The 23381-nt window shown below is 40.4% G+C and overlaps 1 protein-coding gene across 1 annotated transcript in view; it reads left to right on the top strand.

Moving 5' to 3' along the window:
• The window catches only part of itgb2 (integrin, beta 2), a 102401-nt gene extending 82205 nt beyond the window's left edge, over positions 1–20196 (top strand). Inside the window, exons 12-16 of the mRNA XM_060827593.1 lie at positions 337–569; positions 1106–1328; positions 6022–6230; positions 7728–7894; positions 16421–20196. Of these exons, the coding sequence (XP_060683576.1) occupies positions 337–569; positions 1106–1328; positions 6022–6230; positions 7728–7894; positions 16421–16486 (898 nt within the window). The 3' untranslated portion in view covers positions 16487–20196. The remainder of the gene's footprint in view (positions 1–336; positions 570–1105; positions 1329–6021; positions 6231–7727; positions 7895–16420) is intronic.
• The last annotated feature ends 3185 nt before the right edge of the window (positions 20197–23381 follow it).

Genomic DNA, 23381 nt, shown 5'->3' with positions numbered 1-23381 from the left:
TCTTTCCTGTTATATATTTTCTCTTTTGTTCTTCCTCTGACTCAAAACCAATTACATTTCTATCCGTCTTCATTTCTGAGGAAAGGTCTCCTTTACCTGAAGTGATTTATCTCTCGATATGCATGACTCACAAGGGTTTCCAGCATTTGTTTGTCATTTCAGCATCTGCAGTCTTTTGCCTTTGAAACTTTGTCACTTCTGTTACATAGGCAATGAAGGAAAAGGTGTGAGGGCTTGAATGGTTTTTCTTTTTCTTAACTTGATTGTTATGTTTGCACTTTGCCAATTATATATCTCATTAGGAGAAGTGAGCCTAATTCCAGTTTCTCCTTCTAGCTGCACAGAAGATCGAATTGGCAAGTTTTGTGAGTGTGACCCTGGTAAGCGTTCCACTCAAGAACTGGACGCAGCTTGCCGTAAGGACAACTCCTCAGCAACCTGCAGTAACCAGGGAGACTGTGTATGTGGTACTTGCATTTGCCATACTAACCCCAATAAGAAAATATATGGCCAGTACTGTCAGTGTGATGACCAGAACTGTGAGCGAAACCTGGGTAAATTGTGTGCTGGTGGGTATTCTCTTCGAAATATATTTTAGTTTCTTATTTTAATGAACCGATTGATTTTTATTCTTTAATGCTTCTGCAATTTTAATTCTCTATTTTTTCAGATGACGGGAAGGTCTCATCATGTCTAATTCACTGATGTATCGACTTTTTTTACAAAAATACAAAAACATTTACATTTTTCTTTTGTGGTGCTAAATGCAGTTAGCATCACGATGTGGACCATGCCTTCTCTGCCTTTTCTCTCTCAGGTCTGCTGAATGGGGGTACTAAGGCACAGAGAATGTTTAGTCACTGGTGAAAGAAATGTTAGTGCAATTCTGTATTTGACTGACAGATAATGCAGGGACTGTTTGGAAACAGTGTTTGTTACCTGGAGCATCATCAAGATGTGATGGCGCACTTTGTGGGTTATGTTTACCAGTGGCTGGTGCTTGTGCAGCGTGGAAAAGGATGTGCTGTCATCGTAAATGAAGTGGATACAGTTGTGAAGGAGGCTGAAGTGACTATTCATTTTTATCTCTTACATTATCCTCCAGGTCATGGTCAATGTGATTGTGGGAAATGCCTCTGTGATAAAGGCTTTGGCGGAACTGCCTGCGAGTGTGCAGATGCTGATGATCAATGCAAGCAGAGCAGAAACAGTAGTACCTGCAGTGGAAGAGGACAATGCATATGTAATGAGTGTAAATGTTCTGCAGGTTATCAGCCCCCATATTGCAAAGAATGCCCTGGCTGCCCATCTCCATGTCCGACCTATGTGTAAGTACTCAACCTAATGGGTCAGTGAAGACATGGTCTGTGAGAAAGCAAAGATTACTTTAATCGTACAGCTTCCAGCATGGAGATGAAGGTGGTTGATAAAAAAATGGGTTGGCAGTTGCTGATCCTTGAGGTTTTAACTGACTCTGGTCAGAAGCCAAGTTTTTAGAACAAGAAGCTACAATTTACTTTGCAATAAAACTCAGAACTGGAGAATTTCTGGAAAAAAAAATTCACTGCTTCTGCAAATGTTTGACAGCTTAAAAATAACCTGAAAAATCATGTCACTTTACTGCAGATTTGAAAGAAAATGTTAATCTTTCAGATTGAAACCCTTTTTGGAGGTGAAGATTTTACTTGTCTTTCATTTAGAAAATTTTATGAGGCAACCTTGGTGCACTCAGAGCATTTCTATTTTAAATGCTTTTTTTAAAATTGGAGCAATACAAAAATCCTTACTGGAGAAGAAATGCCAAACAGCTAATCAAAGTTTTAATTCAAGGCATGAAATCCTGCTGTGTGTCACTAACTTGGGGTAAACCTGATATTGTTTTGCAAACTCCAAATGAAAATGTATTTGACATATCTGCATCCATTTTGGGAAAGTGCGTTTTTAGCATTTCAAACCAAAATTAAACAACCAGCTGAAGATAGTTCAGTGAGGCTATAGCATAAATCTTCAGTTCAGGACAAACACTGAAGCTGTCTCTAATATTGATGCTGAGTCAAGTAAATGAAAGCGTGGTCTAATTTCTTTGAACTTTGTCCCGCAACTCTTTCTCCAATGCACCAATTTATGCCATTGGTGCTGCCTCCTGCTCTCATCTGGAATTGGAAAAGTTAATCGGTTTTGCTTCCAATTTCGATCATTCACTCACCTTCATCTGGTCCATCTCAGACTCTTCTCTCCCCTTCTCTGACTTTACTGTTTCCATTTCCAATATTCACTGACTCCCACAGTTAACACCACTACGCTTGTTCACATCCTGCTTCCTGTAAGGACTCCATTCAATGCTCCCAGTTTCTGTTGCAATTGCATCTGTTTTAGTGTTACCCTTTTCTCCTGGGATGCTCCCAATATGTCTGTCTTTTTCCTCAGGCAGATATCCCCACCATAGTTGAGCCATTTCATACACTTCTTATCCTCACCCATCCCCTCCTTCTAAAAATGATGGGGGTTCACCTTGTCCTCACTTGTCACCCCACCAGACTCCACATTCAAAGGATCATCCTCCTATCATTTCTGCTACTTTAAGCAAGATGCCACAATCAAATAGATCTTTCCCTTCATTTGCATTCCTGGTAGCCTGTTCCATCTTCACCACATTCGTCCTCTCCAAACACTTTTTCGTCCGCCATGGCATCATTGCACACTATTGCAGGTAACACTTGCCCTTTTACCTTCTTTCTCACTCGTAAAAGGCACAAACACACCTTGCAGATGAAGCATTGATTTACTTGTCCTTCTTTCAATCTAATCTAATGTATTCACTGCTCACAACATGGCCTCCTGTTACCTTGAGCCTGAGTGCAGACTGGGTGACTGCTTTATGGAATACCTCTGCTCTGGTCACAAGAATGACCCTGAACTGCTTGTTACTTGTGATTTGAATACAGCATCTTGCTCACATGCGAACATTTCAATCCTAGGCCTGCTTGTGTAATCTAGCAAAGCTGAACACAAGCACAAGGAGCAATTTTAAATCTCTCATTACATATTGCCACCACACTTTCAGCCTTCTGCACTGAGTTCAAGCATTTCAAACCATGAACTTTAACCTTCATTTTGATTACACACCCTCACTGACTCTATCTTTTTCCATGCACTTACAGATAGAGCTGACCTAATTTCTGTTATTAACATGCGTTTTTGTTCTGAGTCACATTCCCAATCATTTTCGCTTGTTCCACCTTACCCCTTTTTCTCCAATGTAAAACAAACACTTGCCCAGCCCCCTTCAATTCCCAGGAAGATTTCTTTCTTTCTCCACATGCCAGATTTGCTCAACTTCAGTATCATTTTTTGTTTTTAGTTCTGATCTCTAGCATCCCTTGTCCTTTGCTCTATTTGCAATTAAAAAAAAGACACTACTTTAATGCAATAAAACATTGCAGACATGTCACAGGGTGTAACTGGAGGAATGGGAAGAAACAATACAGAGGTGGGAAATAAATGATAAGATCAGTACAACCGTAAAAAAATGATCCTTTGTTCAGAGGAGCAAGATGGAAAATCATTTTGATGCAGCTAAAAATAGCATTGGAAGGAAGTCATTTGTGGGAGCACTGAAAGGTCCTTGAACAATTGATAAACCATAGAATAGAGTATAAATCAAGAAATAATGAAGGCTGTGAGACAGTACGGTAGAGGTGATATCTTTCAATAAGTAAGACAGAGACCGGGCTAATGCTGCAGGGCATGAGTTCAAATCCCACCTGATAGCTTTTTCGACAGAAATTTGAATTCAGTTAATAGTCTCAGTCTCAGTAAAGGTGCCATTAGCTGTCATGGTTGTTAAAAGTTCACTTAGTACACTCTCTTGCCCTTTTAGGGAGGAAATAATCTGCCATTTTTATTTGATCCAGCTTCTACATGATTTGATGAATCATTGCTTTCTAGTTTGGTTCCAGAGCACATTGTTCTAAAGAACTGGCAGACTCGGCAATATGTAACGAGACAGAACTAATTCATTATCTTATAGTGAGGGATTCTTTGGCAAGTAAAGTCATAAAACAATAAAATTCCACTGTTTAGGCTGAGGATGAGCAACCTTGGTCTGACACTCATACATATTTAATTCATAATCTTGGTGGGTTGTTAAAATAGATTATAAGGGAAGATAAGGCAAATAGAGTAATAGATTTCAGGAGATGTTTCAAAACTCTGAATAAAATATTGCACTAACCAAGGAGAAGGCTGCATCAGCTGTGGCTAAGGAACTTACGGATGGTGTCAAATTGAAAAAAATCGTCTATGATGTGGTGAAAAATAGCAATATTTGAGGAAAATTTCAGAAACTAGCCAAGGATGACCAAAGAAAAGAGAAATTTGATTGATAGTAAACTAGGAGGAAACATGAAAAAAGGCAGTTCAAGAGCTTCAACAATCATATAAGCTGGACTTGATGGCCTACATCTTAAAAGAATGTGGTGGAAAACGTGTGGATACATGGCTTGTCATATTCCAAATATTCATGTAATCTTCCAAAATCCACTGAATCAGTAAATATGCTAATGAGTTTACAAACTCCTAAGGTCACTTCTCTAAGCAAGAAAGAAGGGAGACTGTAAGCAGGATATGAGAGGTTCAGTAGCTTAACATTTGTCTTTGGGAAAATACTGGAATTCATTATTCAGGGTGTTGTAGAAAGACACTTAGAAAATCTTAATACGGTCAAGTATACTCAATTAATCTGTATACAGTTCTGATAATGGATCCAAGGAAAAGGCAAGACCACTCAGAACTAAGGCTGCTGTTGTGGCTGTCCTTCCATTTTGGAAGTCTGGATTGTCATGTCCTAAATGTAGCCATAGCCTCTGCTGAGTTATGGAGGCACTAGTCTCTAATTTCTTGACAGCTTTTGGTAAATTTATCGTCCTGAACCTTAATTCCAACAGGCAATCAACTGTCTGTTTGCTACAAGATCCAGTAGAGTTTTGCATCTTCATAAGCTGTGAGTTTCCCTGCTCTCATTTCTCCTGCTTTCACTCTTTTATTCTAAAATTGGGAAGATGATGCCCTCAGAGCCATTGCGTCAAAATAAGGAATCTCTCTAATTTAAGACAAAATAAGGAATCTCTCTAAGACAGATGGAGAGGAATTTCTACTCTCGAGTGTCATTAATCTTTGAAATTCTCTTCCACAAAAGTGCAATTAGAAGCCAGGTCACTGACTATATACAAGGACTAGATAGATATTTTCACCCTTGATTCCTTCTGAATATCAATTAATGTGGAGTTAAGGCCACAACCAGTTTTATTGAACAATAGAGCATGCTCAAGGTGCCAGATTCTGTTTCTTATTTGAAGGGGACATTAAGGGAGGTGGACAAAAACTGGATCAAACAGGCTGGTTTTAAGGGGTGTCTTAAAGGAGAAGAGAGAGCTAAAGATGCAAAGCAGTTGGAGGGAATTCTGGAGCTTGGGGGTCTGCACTGTTATGGCATCACCATCAACTTAATCAGGGCTGCTCAAAAAGCTACAATTACATATGTAGGAGAATGTAGAGGTAGGAAAGATATGATGCAACTGAATGGATTTGAAAATGAAGATATAGAATTATAAAATTGAGGCATGGCTGACTGTTCTCCAATGTAGATGACTAGGTACAGAGCGACAGGTGGGACTTGTTCATAATAATGTGGGCAGCAGAGAGAAACTTTTTTTTTAAAACGGTGGAAGATGGCAGGATGTTTCTGTGCAACTGAATCAACAGCTCATTCCTCCAATCACTTCTTAGTGATAGAAAATAACAGGAATTAACAGTTTCATAAATTGCAACATTACAGTTCCATATTTTTGGATTTTCTGACCCTATCACAGCCTTGCTGTTATGATATTTGCTGAAACCAAAATAATGAAATGCATTAAAACCTATTTGTTTACAGATACAGATCAATGACCTATCTTAGACTGTAATGAGTAATGAGAATACAGTTTGTGACCTCAGCATTTCTCTTTTTATTTGAGACAGACATTGCATTGAGTGTCTTGGATTTTCGAGTGGTCCATTCAAGGAAAATTGCTCTCTAGCATGTAAAAACATAAAACATAATTTAAAGGAAGAACTGGATGACAAGAATGCATGTAAAGAGAAAGACTCCAAGAACTGCTGGATGAATTTTGTGATGATAGAGTTAGATGGGGTTTCACAGTATCACGTGCTTATCAAGAAGAAAACAGGTTTGTGTAACTGTCCTTCCTTGTAAACTTGAAGGTTAACAAGCGCACAAATGGACAGACATATGCTCAATGTAACAGTTTTTGTTCTTCTGTTAAACCAATACTTCACTGGGCCATGAAGGAATCTTTATCTCTATTGGATCAGTGAATGTATCCATGTGGTTGATGTCAATGGATCGGAATACAATGAGGGGTGGCACAGTGACAGTGGTTAGCACTGCTGCCTCACAGTGCCAGGGACCTGGATTTGTTTCCAGCCTTGGGTGACTGTGTGGAATCTGCACATTCTCACCGTGTCTGTGTGGGTTTCCTCTGGGTACTCCAGTTTCCTACTACAGTCCCAAGATGTGCAGATTAGGTGAACTGGCCATGCTATATTACCCATGGTGTGCAAGTATGTGTAGGTTAGGTTTATTAGTCTGGGGTAAGTGTAGACTAAAAAGATGGGAATGGGTTTGGGTGGGTTACTCTTCAGAGGGTTGGTGTGGACTTGTTGGGCTGAAGGGTCTGTAGGGATTCTATATGTATAAAAAAAGCCTTAAGTTAAACGCTCCTGAGTATTTCATTTCGTTTTTTCTGAAATTATGCCAGGCTCATTGAGTTTCTGCTTTTATCGCTCCTTTTGTTACAATCTGAGCAAACAGCAATAATGGCAGTGGAAGACAAATGTACACCATCCTTTTCACGAGTGGAAATTCTTACATAAATCTGTGCTTTCACCAACAATTGTAACATTGTCTTTGAAATTCCAAATGCATAAATTTGAAAACGGAATTAACTTTCGCAATACCAAAACCATTAATTATTTTTCTTTGTCTCATTTATTTTCACTCCTGAGGTGGCGAGCACAAGTTGGGAAGTTACCTTGCTTGGCATCTATGCCTCAGGAAAGTCCCTGAATTACTTGATTTTCATTTCGTGGGCTGGTGAGTGGTTTAGAGCCTGGCCTGCTGTCTTTAGATGCAGACGAGCATTTAAAGGCTGCCTTGGTTCTGTCCAACTTTTAGCCCACTTGTTTTCGTAACCATTTGGCCCTGACTGTCACTCTTTACACCCTTTCAAATTCCTTCCACCTACTTCCCATGCCCATACATGCCAAAACATGTTCCCACATTCATCCCAATGGCCTCCCATGCCCTCAATTAGGTTGAATTGTGTGTCATGTGTTAGCAAAGACTGCCATGTCAATCCAAGCTCCACGGGGAACAGGAGACAGACTTGGAAGTTGCATGATGCAAATTGCTTCTTCAGAAAGCCAGCACAGACTCAGTAGGTTGAATGGCCACCTACTATTGTAACCATTTGATTTACTGATACTGCAGAAATTATAAGGTACTCACTTGCTTCACCAGTGCACTCATGGGTTTCTTAGGTAGGCACTTGGACGAACTGCACTGGATGGAACTGTGATCAATCATAGATTCCATTAGCATATACAAACAATGCCCAAAACATTTGACGTATCTGTGAACCACTATTTTGACTTTATAATTTCAGAATGTCCTGAGCCTCCAAATGTTATTGCTATTGTTGCTGGTGTAGTGGCTGGTGTGCTTTTGATTGGACTGGCAATTCTCTTGACCTGGAAGCTGGTGACTGAACTCTATGACAGAAGAGAATATAAAAAGTTTGAAAAGGAGCGAGCAAAATCAAAGTGGAATGACGTACGTAGAAATGATTTTTTTGTTCTTTATGATAAATCAATACATTGTTGAAACTGCAATACCAATCTTCCATTCAGCCATCCTATATCAACAGTATGTTTGGACTTTTGCCTGTTAAATGTCTCCACACCTTTTGAGGCATTATATTTGGAGGTAATATTTTTTTCTGCAACACATATTTCATTTTTTTGGAGATCTCAGATCATGTGACTGCAGAATGCATGAGAACAGCTGCTTGAGTGTAAAGCCTGCACAAAAATATTTGTTTAGTCATGCTACTTAAGGCCAACTGCAGATTTGTGAGTGTCAGTAGTGTCAATGTTAACTCAGCAATTACATATCAGTCAAATCAAACTCACTGGTGGAAAAATTTGCAGAAACAATGTGCTGGAATAGAATTAATAGCTACATTGGTAAGTGTTGGTTAATTCAGGAAAGTCAACATGTTGGTCTTCAGGAAACATCATGTTTAACTGAGTTGCTAGAGTTTGAGTGAGTGTCAGTGAGAGCAATGCTGTAGAAGCACATGGACTACTGATGAGCCACAGGACAGACCTGACAGCAAATTTATATCTCATTAAAAAAGGAATAAGCAACATAGGAATGGAAATGGATTTGTGGCAGGAAACACCAGTGGTTATTGGATGTCCTTCAGTAGGAGAAGATTTGGAGCAAGTTCTCCAGAGGTCAATGTGAGGACCCTTGTTTTTCCTGATATATAGTACAGTAATGACTGAGTTCTTGGTGTAAAGGGCACAATATAAATATTGTGAAGTGGTGTGGGTTCAGAGGACAAGAAGATGATGCTGAATTCATATTAGAAACTAGTTTGGCTTTGGAATATTCCAATTAATTCTGGGCACCACGATTTAGCAATCAGCGGAGCAGGTAACAGCTGTCTGGTGGTGTTCTTTTAAGTCGCGGTATAGTCCAGTTATTGTTTTTTTTAACGGCTAAAATTTAAAGTTTTTTTTAAGCGCCTAGCGGACCCGGAAGCTGGTGTCACGCTAGCTTACCTGGGAAGGTTTTTTTTCTTATAAAAGCGCGCAGGCACTACAGGGGTAGAGCCTCCCACCCGCCCTCCTCCTCTAACCTAATAATAAGACCTGTTGTGGTAAGCAGGTAAGTGCTGCATTTTGCTTGTTTGTTTCTTTAGATCTAGTTTTTTAAAGTTTACCTTTTAGAGGGATGGCAGCGAAGGCAGTGCAAAGTTCCTCTTGCAACATGTATGAGGTGAGGGAAGCCATTAGCATCCCTGCTGATTACACTTGCAAGAAGTGCACCCATCTCCAGCTCCTCCTAGACCGTGTTAGGGAACTGGAGCTGGAGTTGGATGAACAGCGGATCATTCGGGAGGCAGAGGTGGTCATAGATCAGAGCTTTAGGGAAGTAATTACTCCGAAGGTTATAGAGAGATGGGTGACAGTGAGGGGGAGTGGGAGGAAGCAGCCAGTGCAGGGACCCCCTGCGGTCATTCCCCTCAAGAACAAGTATACCGTTTTGGATACTTGTGGGGGGGATGACTTACCAGGGATAAGCAACGAGGTTCAGGCCTCTGGCACGGAGCCTGTCCCCATTGCTCAGAAGGGAAGGGTGGAGAAAGGTAGAGCGATAGTTATTGGGGAACCCAATAGTGAGGGGCACAGATAGGCGGTTTTGCGGGGGCGACAGAGACTCACAATTGGTATGTTGCCTCCCAGGTGCAAGGGTACGTAATGTCTCTGATCGTGTTTTCTGGGTCCTTAAGGAGGAGGGGGAGCAGCCCCAAATCGTGGTCCACGTTGGCACCAACGACATAGGTAGGAAGAGGGGTGAGGATGTTAGGCAGGCTTTCAGGGAGCTAGGTTGGAAGCTCAGAGCTAGAACGAACAGAGTTGTTGTCTCTGGTTTGTTACCCGTGCCACGTGATAGAGAGTCGAGGAATAGGGAAAGAGAACAGTTAAATGCGTGGCTACAGGGATGGTGCAGGAGGGAGGGATTCCGGTTTCTGGATAACTGGGGTTCTTTCTGGGGAAGGTGGGACCTCTATAAAAAGGATGGTCTACACCTGAACCTGAGGGGCACCAGTATCCTTGGGGGGAGGTTTGCTAGTGCTCTTTGGGAGGGTTTAAACTAACTCTGCAGGGGCATGGGAACCTGGACTGTAGCTTTAGGGTACAGGACCTTGAGTGTAGGGAGGTTAGGAACATGGCATCGATCTCGAAGGAGGGTGCCTGTAAACAGGAAGGTGGCTTGAAGTGTGTATACTTCAATGCGAGAAGTATACGAAATAAGGTAGGTGAACTTGCAGCATGGGTTGGTACCTGGGACTTCGATGTTGTGGCCATTACAGAGACGTGGGTAGAACAGGGACAGGAATGGCTGTTGCAGGTTCCAGGGTTTAGATGTTTTAGTAGGGTCAGAAATGGGGCTAAAAGAGGGGGAGGTGTGGCATTGCTTGTCAAGGATAGTATTACAGCGGTGGAAAGGACGATGGAGGAAGACTTGCCATCTGAGGTAGTTTGGGCTGAGGTTAGAAGTAGGAAAGGTGAGGTCACCCTGTTAGGAGTTTTCTACAGGCCTCCTAATAGTCCGAGAGAAGTAGAGGAAAGTATTGCGAGGATGATTCAGGAGAAGAGTGAAAGTAGCAGGGTGGTTGTTGTGGGGGACTTTAACTTCCCAGATATTGACTGGGAAAGCTATAGCTCGAGTTCGTTAGATGGGTCGGTGTTTGTCCAATGTGTGCAGGAGGGTTTCCTGACACAATATGTAGACAGGCCAACAAGAGGTGAGGCTATACTGGATTTGGTTCTAGGTAATGAACCAGGCCAGGTGTTAGACTTGGAGGTAGGTGAACACTTCGGGGACAGTGACCACAACTCAGTGACTTTTACTCTAGTGATGGAGAGGGATAAGTGTGCACTGCAGGGCAAGAGTTATACCTGGGGGCAGGGAAATTATGATGCGGTGAGGCATGACTTAGGATGCGTGGATTGGAAAAATAGGCTTCAAGGGAAGAACACAAATGATATGTGGAGATTGTCCAAGGAACAGCTAAAGGGTGTCCTTGATAAGTATGTACCAGTCAGGCAGGGAGTAAAGGGTCTTGTGAGGGAGCCATGGTTTAATAAGGAATTGGAATCCCTTGTGAAAGGGAAGAGGGCGGCCTATGTATAGATGAGGCGTGAAGGTTCAGTTGGGGCGATTGAGAGTTATAAGGTAACCAGGAAGGATCTAAAGAGAGAGCTAAGAGCAGCAAGAAGGGGACATGAAAAGTCCTTAGTTGGTAGGATTAGGGAAAACCCAAAGGCTTTCTATAGGTATGTCAGGAATAAAAGGATGACTAGGGTAGGTATCAGTCAAGGATAGTCGTGGGAAGTTGTGCGTGGAGGCGGAGGAGATTGGAGAAACAGTAAATCAATACTTTTCGTCAGTACTCACTCAGGAACAGGACACTGTTGCTGATGTGAATATCGAGTCACACGTGATTAGAAAGAATGGCCTTGAGGTATGTAGGGAAGAGGTCTGAGGAATACTGGAAAGGATGAAAATAGATAAGTCCCCTGGGCCTCATGGCATTTATCCTAGGATCCTCTGGGAAGCTAGGGAGGAGATAGCAGAGCCATTGGCCTTGATTTTTATGTCGTCGTTGTCTACGGGAATAGTGCCAGAAGACTGGAGGATAGCGAGTGTGGTCCCCTTGTTCAAGAAGGGGAGTAGGGATAACCCTAGTAACTATAGGCCAGTGAGTCTCACTTCTGTTGTGGGCAAAGTCTTAGAGAGAATTGTGAGGGATAGGATTTATGAACATCTGGATAGGAATAATGTGATCAAGGATAGTCAGCATGGTTTTGTGAAGGGCAGGTCGTGCCTCACAAACCTTATTGAGTTCTTTGAGAAGGTGACCAAGGAAGTGGACGAGGGTAAAGCAGTAGATGTGGTGTATATGGATTTTAGCAAGGCATTCGATAAGGTACCCCATGGCAGGCTAATGCAAAAACTACGGAGGTATGGCATTAAGGGTGCATTAGAGGTTTGGATTAGGAATTGGCTGGCTGGAAGGAGACAGAGGGTAGTAGTTGATGGTATAGGTTCATCTTGGAGTGCATTTACTAGCGGTGTTCCACAAGGATCTGTGTTGGGACCATTGCTGTTTGTCATTTTTATAAATGACCTAGAGGAGGGGCTTGAAGGCAGGGTGAGCAAGTTTGCGGATGACACGAAAGTCGGTGGAGTTGTGGACAGCGAAGAAGGATGTGGCAGGTTACAGCGGTATATAGATAAGTTGCAGAGCTGGGCAGAAAGGTGGCAAATGGAGTTCAATGTAGCTAAGTGTGAAGTCATTCACTTTGGTAGGAGTAACAAGAAGATGGATTACTGGGCTAATGGTAGGCTACTTGGTAGTGTGGATGAGCAGAGGGATCTTGGTGTCCATGTACACAGATCTCTGAAAGTTGCCACCCAGGTAAATAGTGCTGTGAAGAAGGCATATGGTGTACTGGGCTTTATTGGTAGAGGAATTGAGTTCCGGAGTCCTGAGGTCATGTTGCAGTTGTCTAAGACTCTGGTGCGGCCTCATCTGGAGTATTGTGTGCAGTTTTGGACGCCATACTATAGGAAGGATGTAGAGGCATTGGAACGAGTGCAGAGGAGGTTTACCAGGATGTTGCCTGGCATGGTAGGAAGATCGTATGAGGAAAGGCTGAGGCACTTGGGGCTGTTGTCATTGGAGAAAAGAAGGTTTAGGGGAGATTTGATAGAGATGTACAAGATGATTAGGGGTTTAGATAGGGTTGACAGTGAGAACTTTTTTCCGCTAATGGAGTCAGCTGTTACTAGGGGACACAGCTTTAAATTAAGGGGTGGAAGGTTTAGGACAGATGTTAGGGGTAGATTCTTTACTCAGCGGGTTGTGAGTTCATGGAATGCCCTGCCAGTAGCAGTGGTGGACTCTCCCTCTTTATGGTAATTTAAGCGGGCATTGGATAAGCATATGGAGGTTATTGGGCGAGTGTATGTTAGGTAGGCTTCGGTCGGCGCAACATCAAGGGCCGAAGGGCCTGTACTGTGCTGTATTTTTCTATGTTCTATGTTCTAAGGATTTGAAGGTTTTGGGAAGGGTGGAAAAAAATTCCAAGTGTAGTGTCAGGGTTATGAAGATGGATTGGAGAAATTAGAACAGTTTTCCTTGGAGAAAGGAAGGCTGAGAGGAGATCTGATACAGCTATTCAAGATCATGAGGGGTCTGGACAATGTTGATCGGGAGAAGCTGTTCTCCCTCATGGAAGGATGAAGAACAAGACAGCACAAATAGAAAGCAACTGATAAAAGAAGCAAATGCAAGGTGAGGAAAAAGCTGCTTCACAAAGTGAGTAGCTATGGAATGCATTGCCTGAAAGTGTGGGAGAGGCAGGTTCAATCAATGCAGTCAAAAGGAATAGGGCACAGACTTATGAGGGAAAGGCAAGAGAATCGTATCAAGAGAATTGTAAAGTGCTGATGCAGGTAGAGCCAAATAGTTTCATACACTCAAATTCTATGATCCTTTCTTCTCATCTCACTTCTCACCTTCAACCAGCCACAAGTATTTTTAAAACTGTAATAAGTTTGTAGTACTTTTAATTTGTCTGAAAAGAACTATAAATATACTATGGATTCAACAGAAACATACTTTTTTCACATAATAAAAAGATTGCAGGATGTTAAACTAGCTTTTATAGACAATGAATTACTTGTTGTAACTGAAAGACAGTTTTTGCAAAGCAACATCTACAGAGCAATGTTTTCCTTACCAAATCATGTTTTTTTGTAACTCATTTGTGGGATGTAGATATTGCTGGCTGGTGAGTATTTATTGCCAGTCTCTAGTTGTCTGTTTTCGCCATGTCATTTGAGAGATTATTGTCCAGGGTACTGGAGAGGGCACCCATGCTTCACTTTGGAATATCGTTGGGTGATCTTTCATAGATCAAACTGAGGGCGCAGATAACCCCTTGGTTTAACATTTAATGCAAGACACAGTACCTCCAACCATTCAGCACTCCAATTGCCAATCTAGATTGTGCTGAAGTTTTCACTGGGAGAAGTGAACCCACAGGTTTCTAGCTCATAGCCAAGAGTATTACCAACAAGCCACTGTGTTTGATATTTTTCAATCCTACTGCTCAGACATATTATGACACACCTCAAACAGGTGAGATTTGAACCTGGGTCTTCTGCCCCAAAGGTAGAGGCACTGCACAAGACCCTTCTAAACAACTGTGCACCTTTCACTTTACTGGCTGATTCTCAATTGGTTCCAACACAGCAGCTTGATCAACACATGCTCATTAGGCCCTCGCTCTGGTTGGACTATTGTGTTCCATGCTGGTTCCATAAATTCTATACCCACATTTATTGTTGAAAATAGTTTAATTAAACGGGAAAGGGAAACAACAGACCTGTTAGTTTATCAGTTATGGGCAAGTTATTTGAATATATATTTATGAATGAGCAGTTGGATTCCTTTTGAGTGACACAGAACCAACATGAATTTGTGGTGGGTGAATCATGTCTGATTAATAAAATAGCATGTTTTTGCTTAAGTCACTAAAACAGTATCATAGGTAATTTTGATGTCAGTTTTATTTTCAGAAAACTTTCAACAGGCTCCAGCTAAGAGACTTATTATTAAAATTAGAGTGCAAGGAATCAAAGTCAAATTAGCTCAGCACACGAGGAGAGTGAAAATAGGTATCTACTGAAATTGGAATGAATTGACAGATGATGTTCCACAAGAAAAATCAGGCTCAGAGCTCAGTTAATCAAATTATTTATTAATTTAATACAATACAATAGAGAATATGTATTCAAGTTTGCTGATAACATAAAGATTGGTGGCATAGCCATAAGTTTAGGCAGGGCATAATGTTAGAGAAATATTGATAAAATGGAGTTACAGAGGAATGGCAGTGCAGAGATTGCCAATTTTGACTAAAAGGTTTCAGGCTGAGTCATACTTAAATAGGGAAGGATTTATGAGATTTCAGGGTTCACATCGAAGACCTCTTAAAATGTCATCATCAGGTCCAGAAAAAAAAACTGAGGTTCATGGATTTTTCCACATTTTAACTGGAAGACTAGAAGATTAAAAAACGGCTTTTGTTGCAGCTGCATAATTTTCAATTTATCTGGAGTGCAGTATACAGTTTTGGGCACCAAACCTTAAAATGGGGGAAAAAATTGGCCTTTTGAAGCAGTATTGCACATCCTCACCAGAATGAAAGAAAAGGCTTCTAGGTTTAGATTTTGAAGAGAGGTTGCATAAAGAGAGTCTTGTGCTCCCTAAAAATAGAGATTGAGAATTTAAGCGTTTCTATGTTGTTGATGGCTGTGTGCATGTATGAACAAAATTTTAAAATTCAGAAGGGAAGTTAGAAAAGACATCATCAACTAAAGGATGGTGGAAATATGGATCTCTCATCCAACAAAAAACATGAGACTTGTTCTATTTCATAATTAGTTGAATATTGTTCTTTTGTTGAATAAGGATATGGAACCTGGGAGCTTATTGGAATTAACAAGAGTAGTGATATTCCGAATGGCAGAACTTGGACAAGAATTTGAATTTTCTCATCCTGTTGTTTTTGTTTGCTGTGAAAGCAGCTATATTTTTCACACTAAAATGTCGAAGTTTCTGTTCACTTTTACTCGAGTTAGCACATATTGAGGGCTTTGATTTGAACTCCAGGCTAATGTTTGGCTGATGGCAGCAGTGTGAATTAGGAATCCACCTGGTGCACTGGAAATGAGGCCTGGGCAATTGAAACTGTGGGCTTCATTAAAATCTCATTGAATGAACTTCTACTCATTCAGGCAATAAGTATCATAAAATCATGATTTCTTGGAATGATTCAGCACAAGAGGAGGGAGCACCACAAGACATTCAAATTTTAAACTCATCTTGCTGTTGATGGTTAATATTCTGAAAGTATGTGGACTTTAAAGTGAGGGCTGAATAGATATATATAGAATATTAAATGAGTGTGATGATGGAAAAGCACAGATGGTCATGCAGCATCCATACAGCAGGAAAATCAATGTTTTGAGCATAAGCTCTTCATCAGGAATCTTCATTAGAGTGACCATCTGTGCTTTTCCAGTACCACACTCATCGACTCTGATCTCCAGTGTCTGCAGTGCTCATTTTCTCCTAGAACATTATCCATCTATCTTATTGGATTCTATGGGAAATTCCTAGTTTTGAAAACAAAATAGATCTTCATGATCAGTTTGAATTGGTCCAAAATGAACAGAAAGGTGGATCGAACAACTTTTCCAAATCTAGCATCTCTACTGATCCAGTAGAGACAGGGGTTGGATGAAAATGCCAGATTAGCTTTGTCTTTGTTTCCCAAATCAGTTTGCTGAGTCTGATAATAGACATCAAATGCTGCATATGCTTGGGTTAAATGGCTTGTTTGTGTCCTCCAAATCTGTAGTCCTATGTCATGTTAGTTAAGCCACATTTCAAAACTTAATTTTTGCTATGTTGTGTGTCCCTACTAGGCTGACAATCCATTGTTTAAGAAGGCAACCACCACTGTTTTTAATCCCAACTTCAATGAAGACTGACGATTTGAATGGAGCAAGAAATGATTTCATGGGTTTCGCATCAACAAAGTCCGTGTTTTAAGAGAACTAATTTTCCTGCTTATTTTATGTATTCTTTGCAAACTGTGAAGGTCATTTGATTATAATTCATAACTCAGCAGAAGAAGCAATGGAAGGGGTTTCAACCCTCAAACTTTTCCTGGATTCTCCACTCTAATTTTTCTCTCTCAATTCCTGGCCTCCCTTAACTTCCTTTGGCATTTCTTCAGGGTTGCAGTATGATGCTGATGGCCCACATGCCTGACAGTTGGCCAGTCTCTCAATCTTGCCAGCTGTGGCCAAGATATAGAGAGGAAAAGTAATTGTCATTAATTTCAGCAGAACCTTCAGAAAATGTGTTCTTTCTTTGATTGCTGATTTCAAACCAAGAACACTCCTGCATTTTCCCTGCCACCAAATTAATAGCCAATCCAATAAATCTGAACAGTCAATGAAAACTGTTCTTCTGATGGAGCACTGTATGATGGTTGGTTCATTATTGCCATTTTCAGCCTGTAGTAACAGGTTGAAGGGAGGAGGCTTAATATAAAAAATTAGAGCAAAGTTCAAACAATTAAAATTACTATTCAATTTGAAACCCAGGCTAGCACTCAATTTTTGATTGATAACTATTAATGTTTGTGTCAATACCATACATGTAAGTATTGATTACCAGACATTAATTGTAAATTGACAGAATTTGTATCAGTTGCTAATGCCAATGTGTAAGTACTCAGTTTCAAAGCATCAATATCTGTCTCAAATGCCAATGCCAGCTTTCCATTCCCCGTTTAGCTGTTTGTGACGGATTCAAATGTCTGAGTAATTGCTTGAGAGCTTATTTTTAACATTGCCATTGCAATGTTGGAAACTGGAAATTTTATGAAAGTTTTATTATTTTCTCATAGCTTGATGGATATTTTATGATAAATTATAAATCAGTCAAATTAAGATGGTTGAAAAATAACAGTCCTGATATACATCATTAAGTAGATTCATGAAAAATAAGGGCTTCAAAGGTTTCTGTCTCTTCTCTGGTAGTTCCATCTATGTCCTTTTCATTATCAAAATATCTCCCTGGTGAGTGAATTAACAACTCACCTTGGTTTTGTTACTATTAGCAGTGACAATTAGAATGACTATTATTTGTGTTCAAATCATAAAGTATTCAGTCTGATTTTTTTTGAAGAGTTTCATCAACCACAGAAATACAACCTTCTCAGTTCATGTATATCGTCAAGTGCACCTTTACACAGGCGACAGCAATTTTATTTCTTTTTTTTACTTTTCTTTTAAGATTAACATTTGCATGCAAACAGTTGCAGATTAAGTGCAGGAAGTGATCAGTTATCAGTGCCATAAAACTGCTTCCATTGGTGCGATTCAGAATATGGTATAAAACTTGCACTCAGAAATGCAACTTGCAATCCAATGCATAAGTATCTAAGAGACAACGCAACTCCTGGTTTCAAAACAACTGCTGTTCAACTTTCAGGAGTTCAGGAGCAATTTATTGGTTGCAAATGTTTGAAGAGATTCTCAGCTAAGTAGATCCACTCAAGGTAATCTGGATCAAAGTTTTAAACTATGAAATTGAGATAATATATGAGGCAAGTCCTCAGAATTGTATGAGTTGATGATGAAATGTAATCAGTGCAGAAATTGGTGACATGATGAGTAGATGTAGTAATTTAGTCTATCCATTGGGAAGTTTACAATTGCACTTTTGTACAGAAGCATGTGTGAGAGTATTGGATTATATAAAATTTCTCCTGATGACTGTTGTACAGAATTCATAGCAGAGATAGCCCTGTTTAAACATGTTGACTGAGGCATGCTTCATCTGCTCCCTTCCTTGATGCATAAACTGCTAGAAGAGGTTCAGAACAGAAAAGAAAATCCCCATTCAATCATCACTGACTATACCCATTGACTTCATACTGGCACAGGCTTAATCACACTTTTGACAGTATGGTGTATTATTCAATTCCAGTATATATCTGACTCCCCTGATGGAAAAATATCCTGCTTCAGCCTCCATATCATGGTTTTAGTTTGTTTGAAGAACAATCAAGTACCTCTCCTCCCCTATTATACCATATTGTCCTTATCACTCTTCACATTTCATAAATTAAAGTTTATCTAAAATGTTGCTGCTGTTTTCTTTTCCCAAACAAAATTATGCAGCTCTTTTCCTCTAATCCAATCAACTCTCCCAAAGCACAAGGTTACCCATTTGGGACAGAGATAAGGATAAATGTTTTCTGACATTGCAGAGTTTGTTACAGCAGAGGACTGTTGAGACTGGGTCATTAAGTACATTCAAAGCTAAAGTACTTTAATTTCTAATCACTGAGGGAATCTAGGGATCAAAGCAGGAAAGTGGAATTGAGGTTGATTAGATCAACTGTAAACTCTTGAACGTTTGAGTTGACTTGATGGATCTTATGTCTTATGGTCTTGGGGATTCCAGTACCACAAAACCTGAAATATAAAATGATTGTCCTCTGATTCATACCATTTCTCCCATCTCTTCAACTTCTGATTGGAGTAGTCCAAACTCACCATTCTTCTCAATTCCAACTTCAGGTAAGTTCCCCACTTCATTCTCCACATCTTTGGTGGCTATGACTTCAACCAGCTAGATTAAACTCTTGAAGTACTTTTGCTGCTGCCTCCTTTCCAAGATCCTTATTTGGCAATATTTCCTAACCCTTTGGACTTTCATTTCTTTTTCCCCTCATGGTTTTGAAGTTAAAGGTACACAAATATAACTGCAAGTTGTAATGCTCCTGCGTGACGAGCAAATGTTTTGTTGTAGTTCCTCAAGTTTTCTTCTAGCCATTTATGAAAATGGTGGCAGCTATTCTTTGAATTGCTGAAATGGTAAACTGCTTTGCATTTGGCAGAGGCAAGTACTGAAAGTGAATTTTTGGAAGTGAATTATAATAAAAGTCTCTGCCAAATTTAACACTTGAGAAAAAAAAACTATTTGCTGACCACATTGAGTGCAAACAGTTGTAGTTGTGACCATGAAATGACTGCTCTCGATCATGGAAATCTCAAGAAATAAGGTAAACTAAATCTTCCCTAAAAGGGATTGGAAAAAATAGAAACATTACTTTTCCACCACTTCTGTTGAAGGTAATTCTCAAGATATTTAAGAACAGATTCCATTGTAATTGACAAATTTAACATTTCAGCATCTGCACTGAAAATTGGATAAACTCTAACTGTGACTGAAATTGAATACTTTATCTAAAATGTGATGAATAGAAGTTTTCAGTATGCTGTTGGGCAAGTAAACATTGCACCTTTTGCTCAGCATATTAAGCTTTATTCCCTGCACAAATTGTGGACTCATACCCTGCTTGTTTGTGAGTGGACTGTGATGCAGTCAACTAAACGAGAGACTCGTTAAGACAATGTGATATTTACCAGTGTGAATGAGATACTATTGCGAAGGACTGAGAAATAATAACTACAGTAGAGAGGTTTGGAGATTTACAGTCACAGAGAATCTAGTCAAAAAACAGTATTAAAAATGGCAAGACCTTTGAGAACTTAATTTTGTTATTGAATGAATCATTGCCAGCTTTAAAATTTCTGTTTAATGTATCATAGTGATAAAAATATTTTGTCTTTATAAAATGAACTAATTTTTTGAAGGAAAACAAAAGATGTTAATAGTCTGTAACTAAGTTTTGTCCTGAATTAAAAAAAATTGTAATTGATTGCCATCTTTTCTGGTGCTATTTTCAATGTTTATTGATTTGAAACAGTACTAAGACATAATTCTGTCAGCACAGAAACCAATCCAGATTTCTAAATTTCATAAGAGCAATGGAAAAGAGATAGAGTCATGGAAACAGATCCTTCGGTCCAACCCGTCCATGCCGACCAGATATCCCAACCCAATCTAGTCCCACCTGCCAGCACCCGGCCCATATCTCACCAAACCTATCCATATACCCATCCAAATGCCTCTTAAATGTTGCAAATGTACCAGCCTCCACCACATCCTCTGGCAGCTCATTCCATACACGTACCACCCTCTGCGTGAAAAGGTTGCCCCTTAGGTCTCTTTTATATCTTTCCCCTCTCACCCTAAACCTATGCCCTCTAGTTCTGGACTCCCCGATCCCAGGGAAAAGACTTTGTCTGTTTATCCTATCCATGCCCCTCATAATTTTGTAAACCTCTATAAGGTCTTCCCTCAGTCTCCAACGCTCCAGGGAAAACAGTCCCACCCTGTTCAGCCTCTCCCTGTAGCTCAGATCCTCCAACCCTGGCAACATCCTTGTAAATCTTTTCTGAACCCTTTCACGTTTCACAACATCTTTCTGATAGGAAGGAGACCAGAATTGCACGCAATATTCCAACAGTGGCCTAACCAATGTCCTGTACAGCCACAACATGACCTCCCAACTCCTTATACTCAATACTCTGACCAATAAAGGAAAGCATACCAAACACCTACTTCACTATCCTATCTACCTGCAACTCTATTTTCAAGAAGCTATGAACCTGCACTCCAATATCTTTTCGTTCAGCAACACTCCCTAGTACCTTACCATTAAATGTATAAGTCCTGCTAAGATTTGCTTTCTGAAAATGCAGAATCTCGCATTTATCTGAATTAAACTCCGTCTGCCATCTCTGAGCCCATTGGCCCATCTGGTCCAGATCCTGTTGTAATCTGAAGTAACCCTCTTCGCTACTACACCTCCAATTTTGGTGTCATCTGCAAACTTACTAATTGCACCTCTTATGCTCGCATCCAAATCATTTATGTAAATGACAAAAAGTAGAGGGCCCAACACTGATCCTTGTGGCACTCCACTTGTCACAGGTCTCCAGTCTGAAAAACAACCCTCCACCACCACCCTCTGTCTTCTACCTTTGAGCCAGTTCTCCCTGTATTCCATGAGATCTAACCTTGCTAATCAGTCTTCCATAGGGAACCTTGTCGAACACCTTACTGAAGTCCATGTAGATCACATCTACTGCTCTGCCCAATCTTCTTTGTTACTTCTTCAAAAAACTCAATCAAGTTTGTGAGACATGACTTCCCATGCACATGTTGACTATCCTGAATCAGTCCTTGCCTTACCAAATCCTATCCCTCAGGATTCCCTCCAACAACTTGCCCACCACCGAGGTCAGGTTCACTGGTCTATAGTTCCCTGGCTTGTCTTTACCACTCTTCTTAAACAGTGACACCACGTTTGCCAACTTCCAGTCTTCCGGCACCTCACCTGTGACTATCGATGATACAAATATCTCAGCAAGAGGCCCAGCAATCACTTCTCTAGCTTCCCACAGAGTTCTAGGGTACACCTGATCAGGTCCTGGAGATTTATTCACCTTTAACCATTTCAAGACATCCAGCAGTTCTTCTGTAATCTGGACATTTTGCAAGATGTCACCATCTATTTCCCTACCGTCTATATCTTTCATATCCTTTTCCACAGTAAATACTGATGCAACATATTCATTTACGATCTCCTCCATTTTCTGTGGCTCCAGACAAAGGCCGCCTTGCTGATCTTTGAGGGGCCCTATTCTCTCCCTAGTTATCCTTTTGTCCTTAATATATTTGTAAAAACCCTTGGGATTCTCCTGAATTTTATTTGCCAAAGCTATCTCATGTCCCCGTTTTGCCCTCCTGATTTCCCCGTTAAGTATACTCCTACTTTCTTTATACTCTAAGGATTCACTCGATCTATCCTGTCTATACCTGACATATGCTTCCTTCTTTTTCTTAATCAAACCCTCAATTTCTTTAGTCATCCAGCATTCCCTATACCTACCCGCCTTCCCTTTCACCCTGACAGGAATATACTTTCTCTGGATTCTTGTTATCTCATTTTTGAAGGCTTCCCATTTTCCAGCCGTCCCTTTACCTGCGAACATCAGCCTCCAATCAGATTTTGAAAGTTCTTGCCTAATACCGTCAAAATTGGCCTTTCTCCAATTTAAAACTTCAATTTTTAGATCTGGTCTATCCTTTTCCATCACTATTTTAAAACGAAGAGAATTATGGTCGCTGGCCCCAAAGTGCTCAGCCACTGACACCTCAATCACTTGCCCTGCCTTATATCCCAAGAGTAGGTCAAGTTTTGCACCTTCTCTAGTCAGTACATCCACATACTGAATCAGAAAATTGTCTTGTACACACTTAAGAAATTCCTCTCCATCTAAACCTTTAACACTATGGCAGTCTCAGTCGATGTTTGGAAAGTTAAAATCCCCTATTATAACTACCCTATTATTCTTACAGATAGCTGAGACTTCCTTACAAGTTTGTTTCTCAATTTCCCTCTGACTATTGGGGATATTTTTACCTTTGGAAAGAAACATGGAGATATTCTGTTTGAAGTCGATCATCTCGTGACAATTCTTTATTGAAACGAATGATCAGAAATTGGAGCCTCAAAAGTAGTTGTGTTTTGTACAAAGCATGGGGGACAAAAATATAAAATCTGTAGTCAGTTATTTTTGTTCTGAAACAAATTTTGAGGTATAACAAGAGAGAATCCAAATATCTCCCCTTGATAAGCAATAGCATTACTATTGCTGAATTCCCCCATTGTCAACACTGTGGGTGTGACACTGAACTGTACTAGCCATGTAAAGCTGGCTACAAGAGCTGTCTAAAAATTGTGTGATGAGAAATTCACGCGCTACCCCCACAAAGCATGTCCAGCAGTTAACAGACACAAGTCATGAATATGGTGGAATATTCACTTGCTTGTATTATTGCGGCTTTAACAACACTCAAGATGCGCCACACCATATCCAGGACAAAGCAGATTGCCTGACTGGCACCATTCCAGCATCTTCAACATTTACTCTCTCCACTACTGAAGCACAG

The sequence above is a fragment of the Hemiscyllium ocellatum genome, chromosome 7 (assembly GCF_020745735.1).
Source record: "Hemiscyllium ocellatum isolate sHemOce1 chromosome 7, sHemOce1.pat.X.cur, whole genome shotgun sequence".
NCBI lineage: Eukaryota > Metazoa > Chordata > Chondrichthyes > Orectolobiformes > Hemiscylliidae > Hemiscyllium > Hemiscyllium ocellatum.
This window is presented reverse-complemented; position numbering and strand designations above follow the sequence as displayed.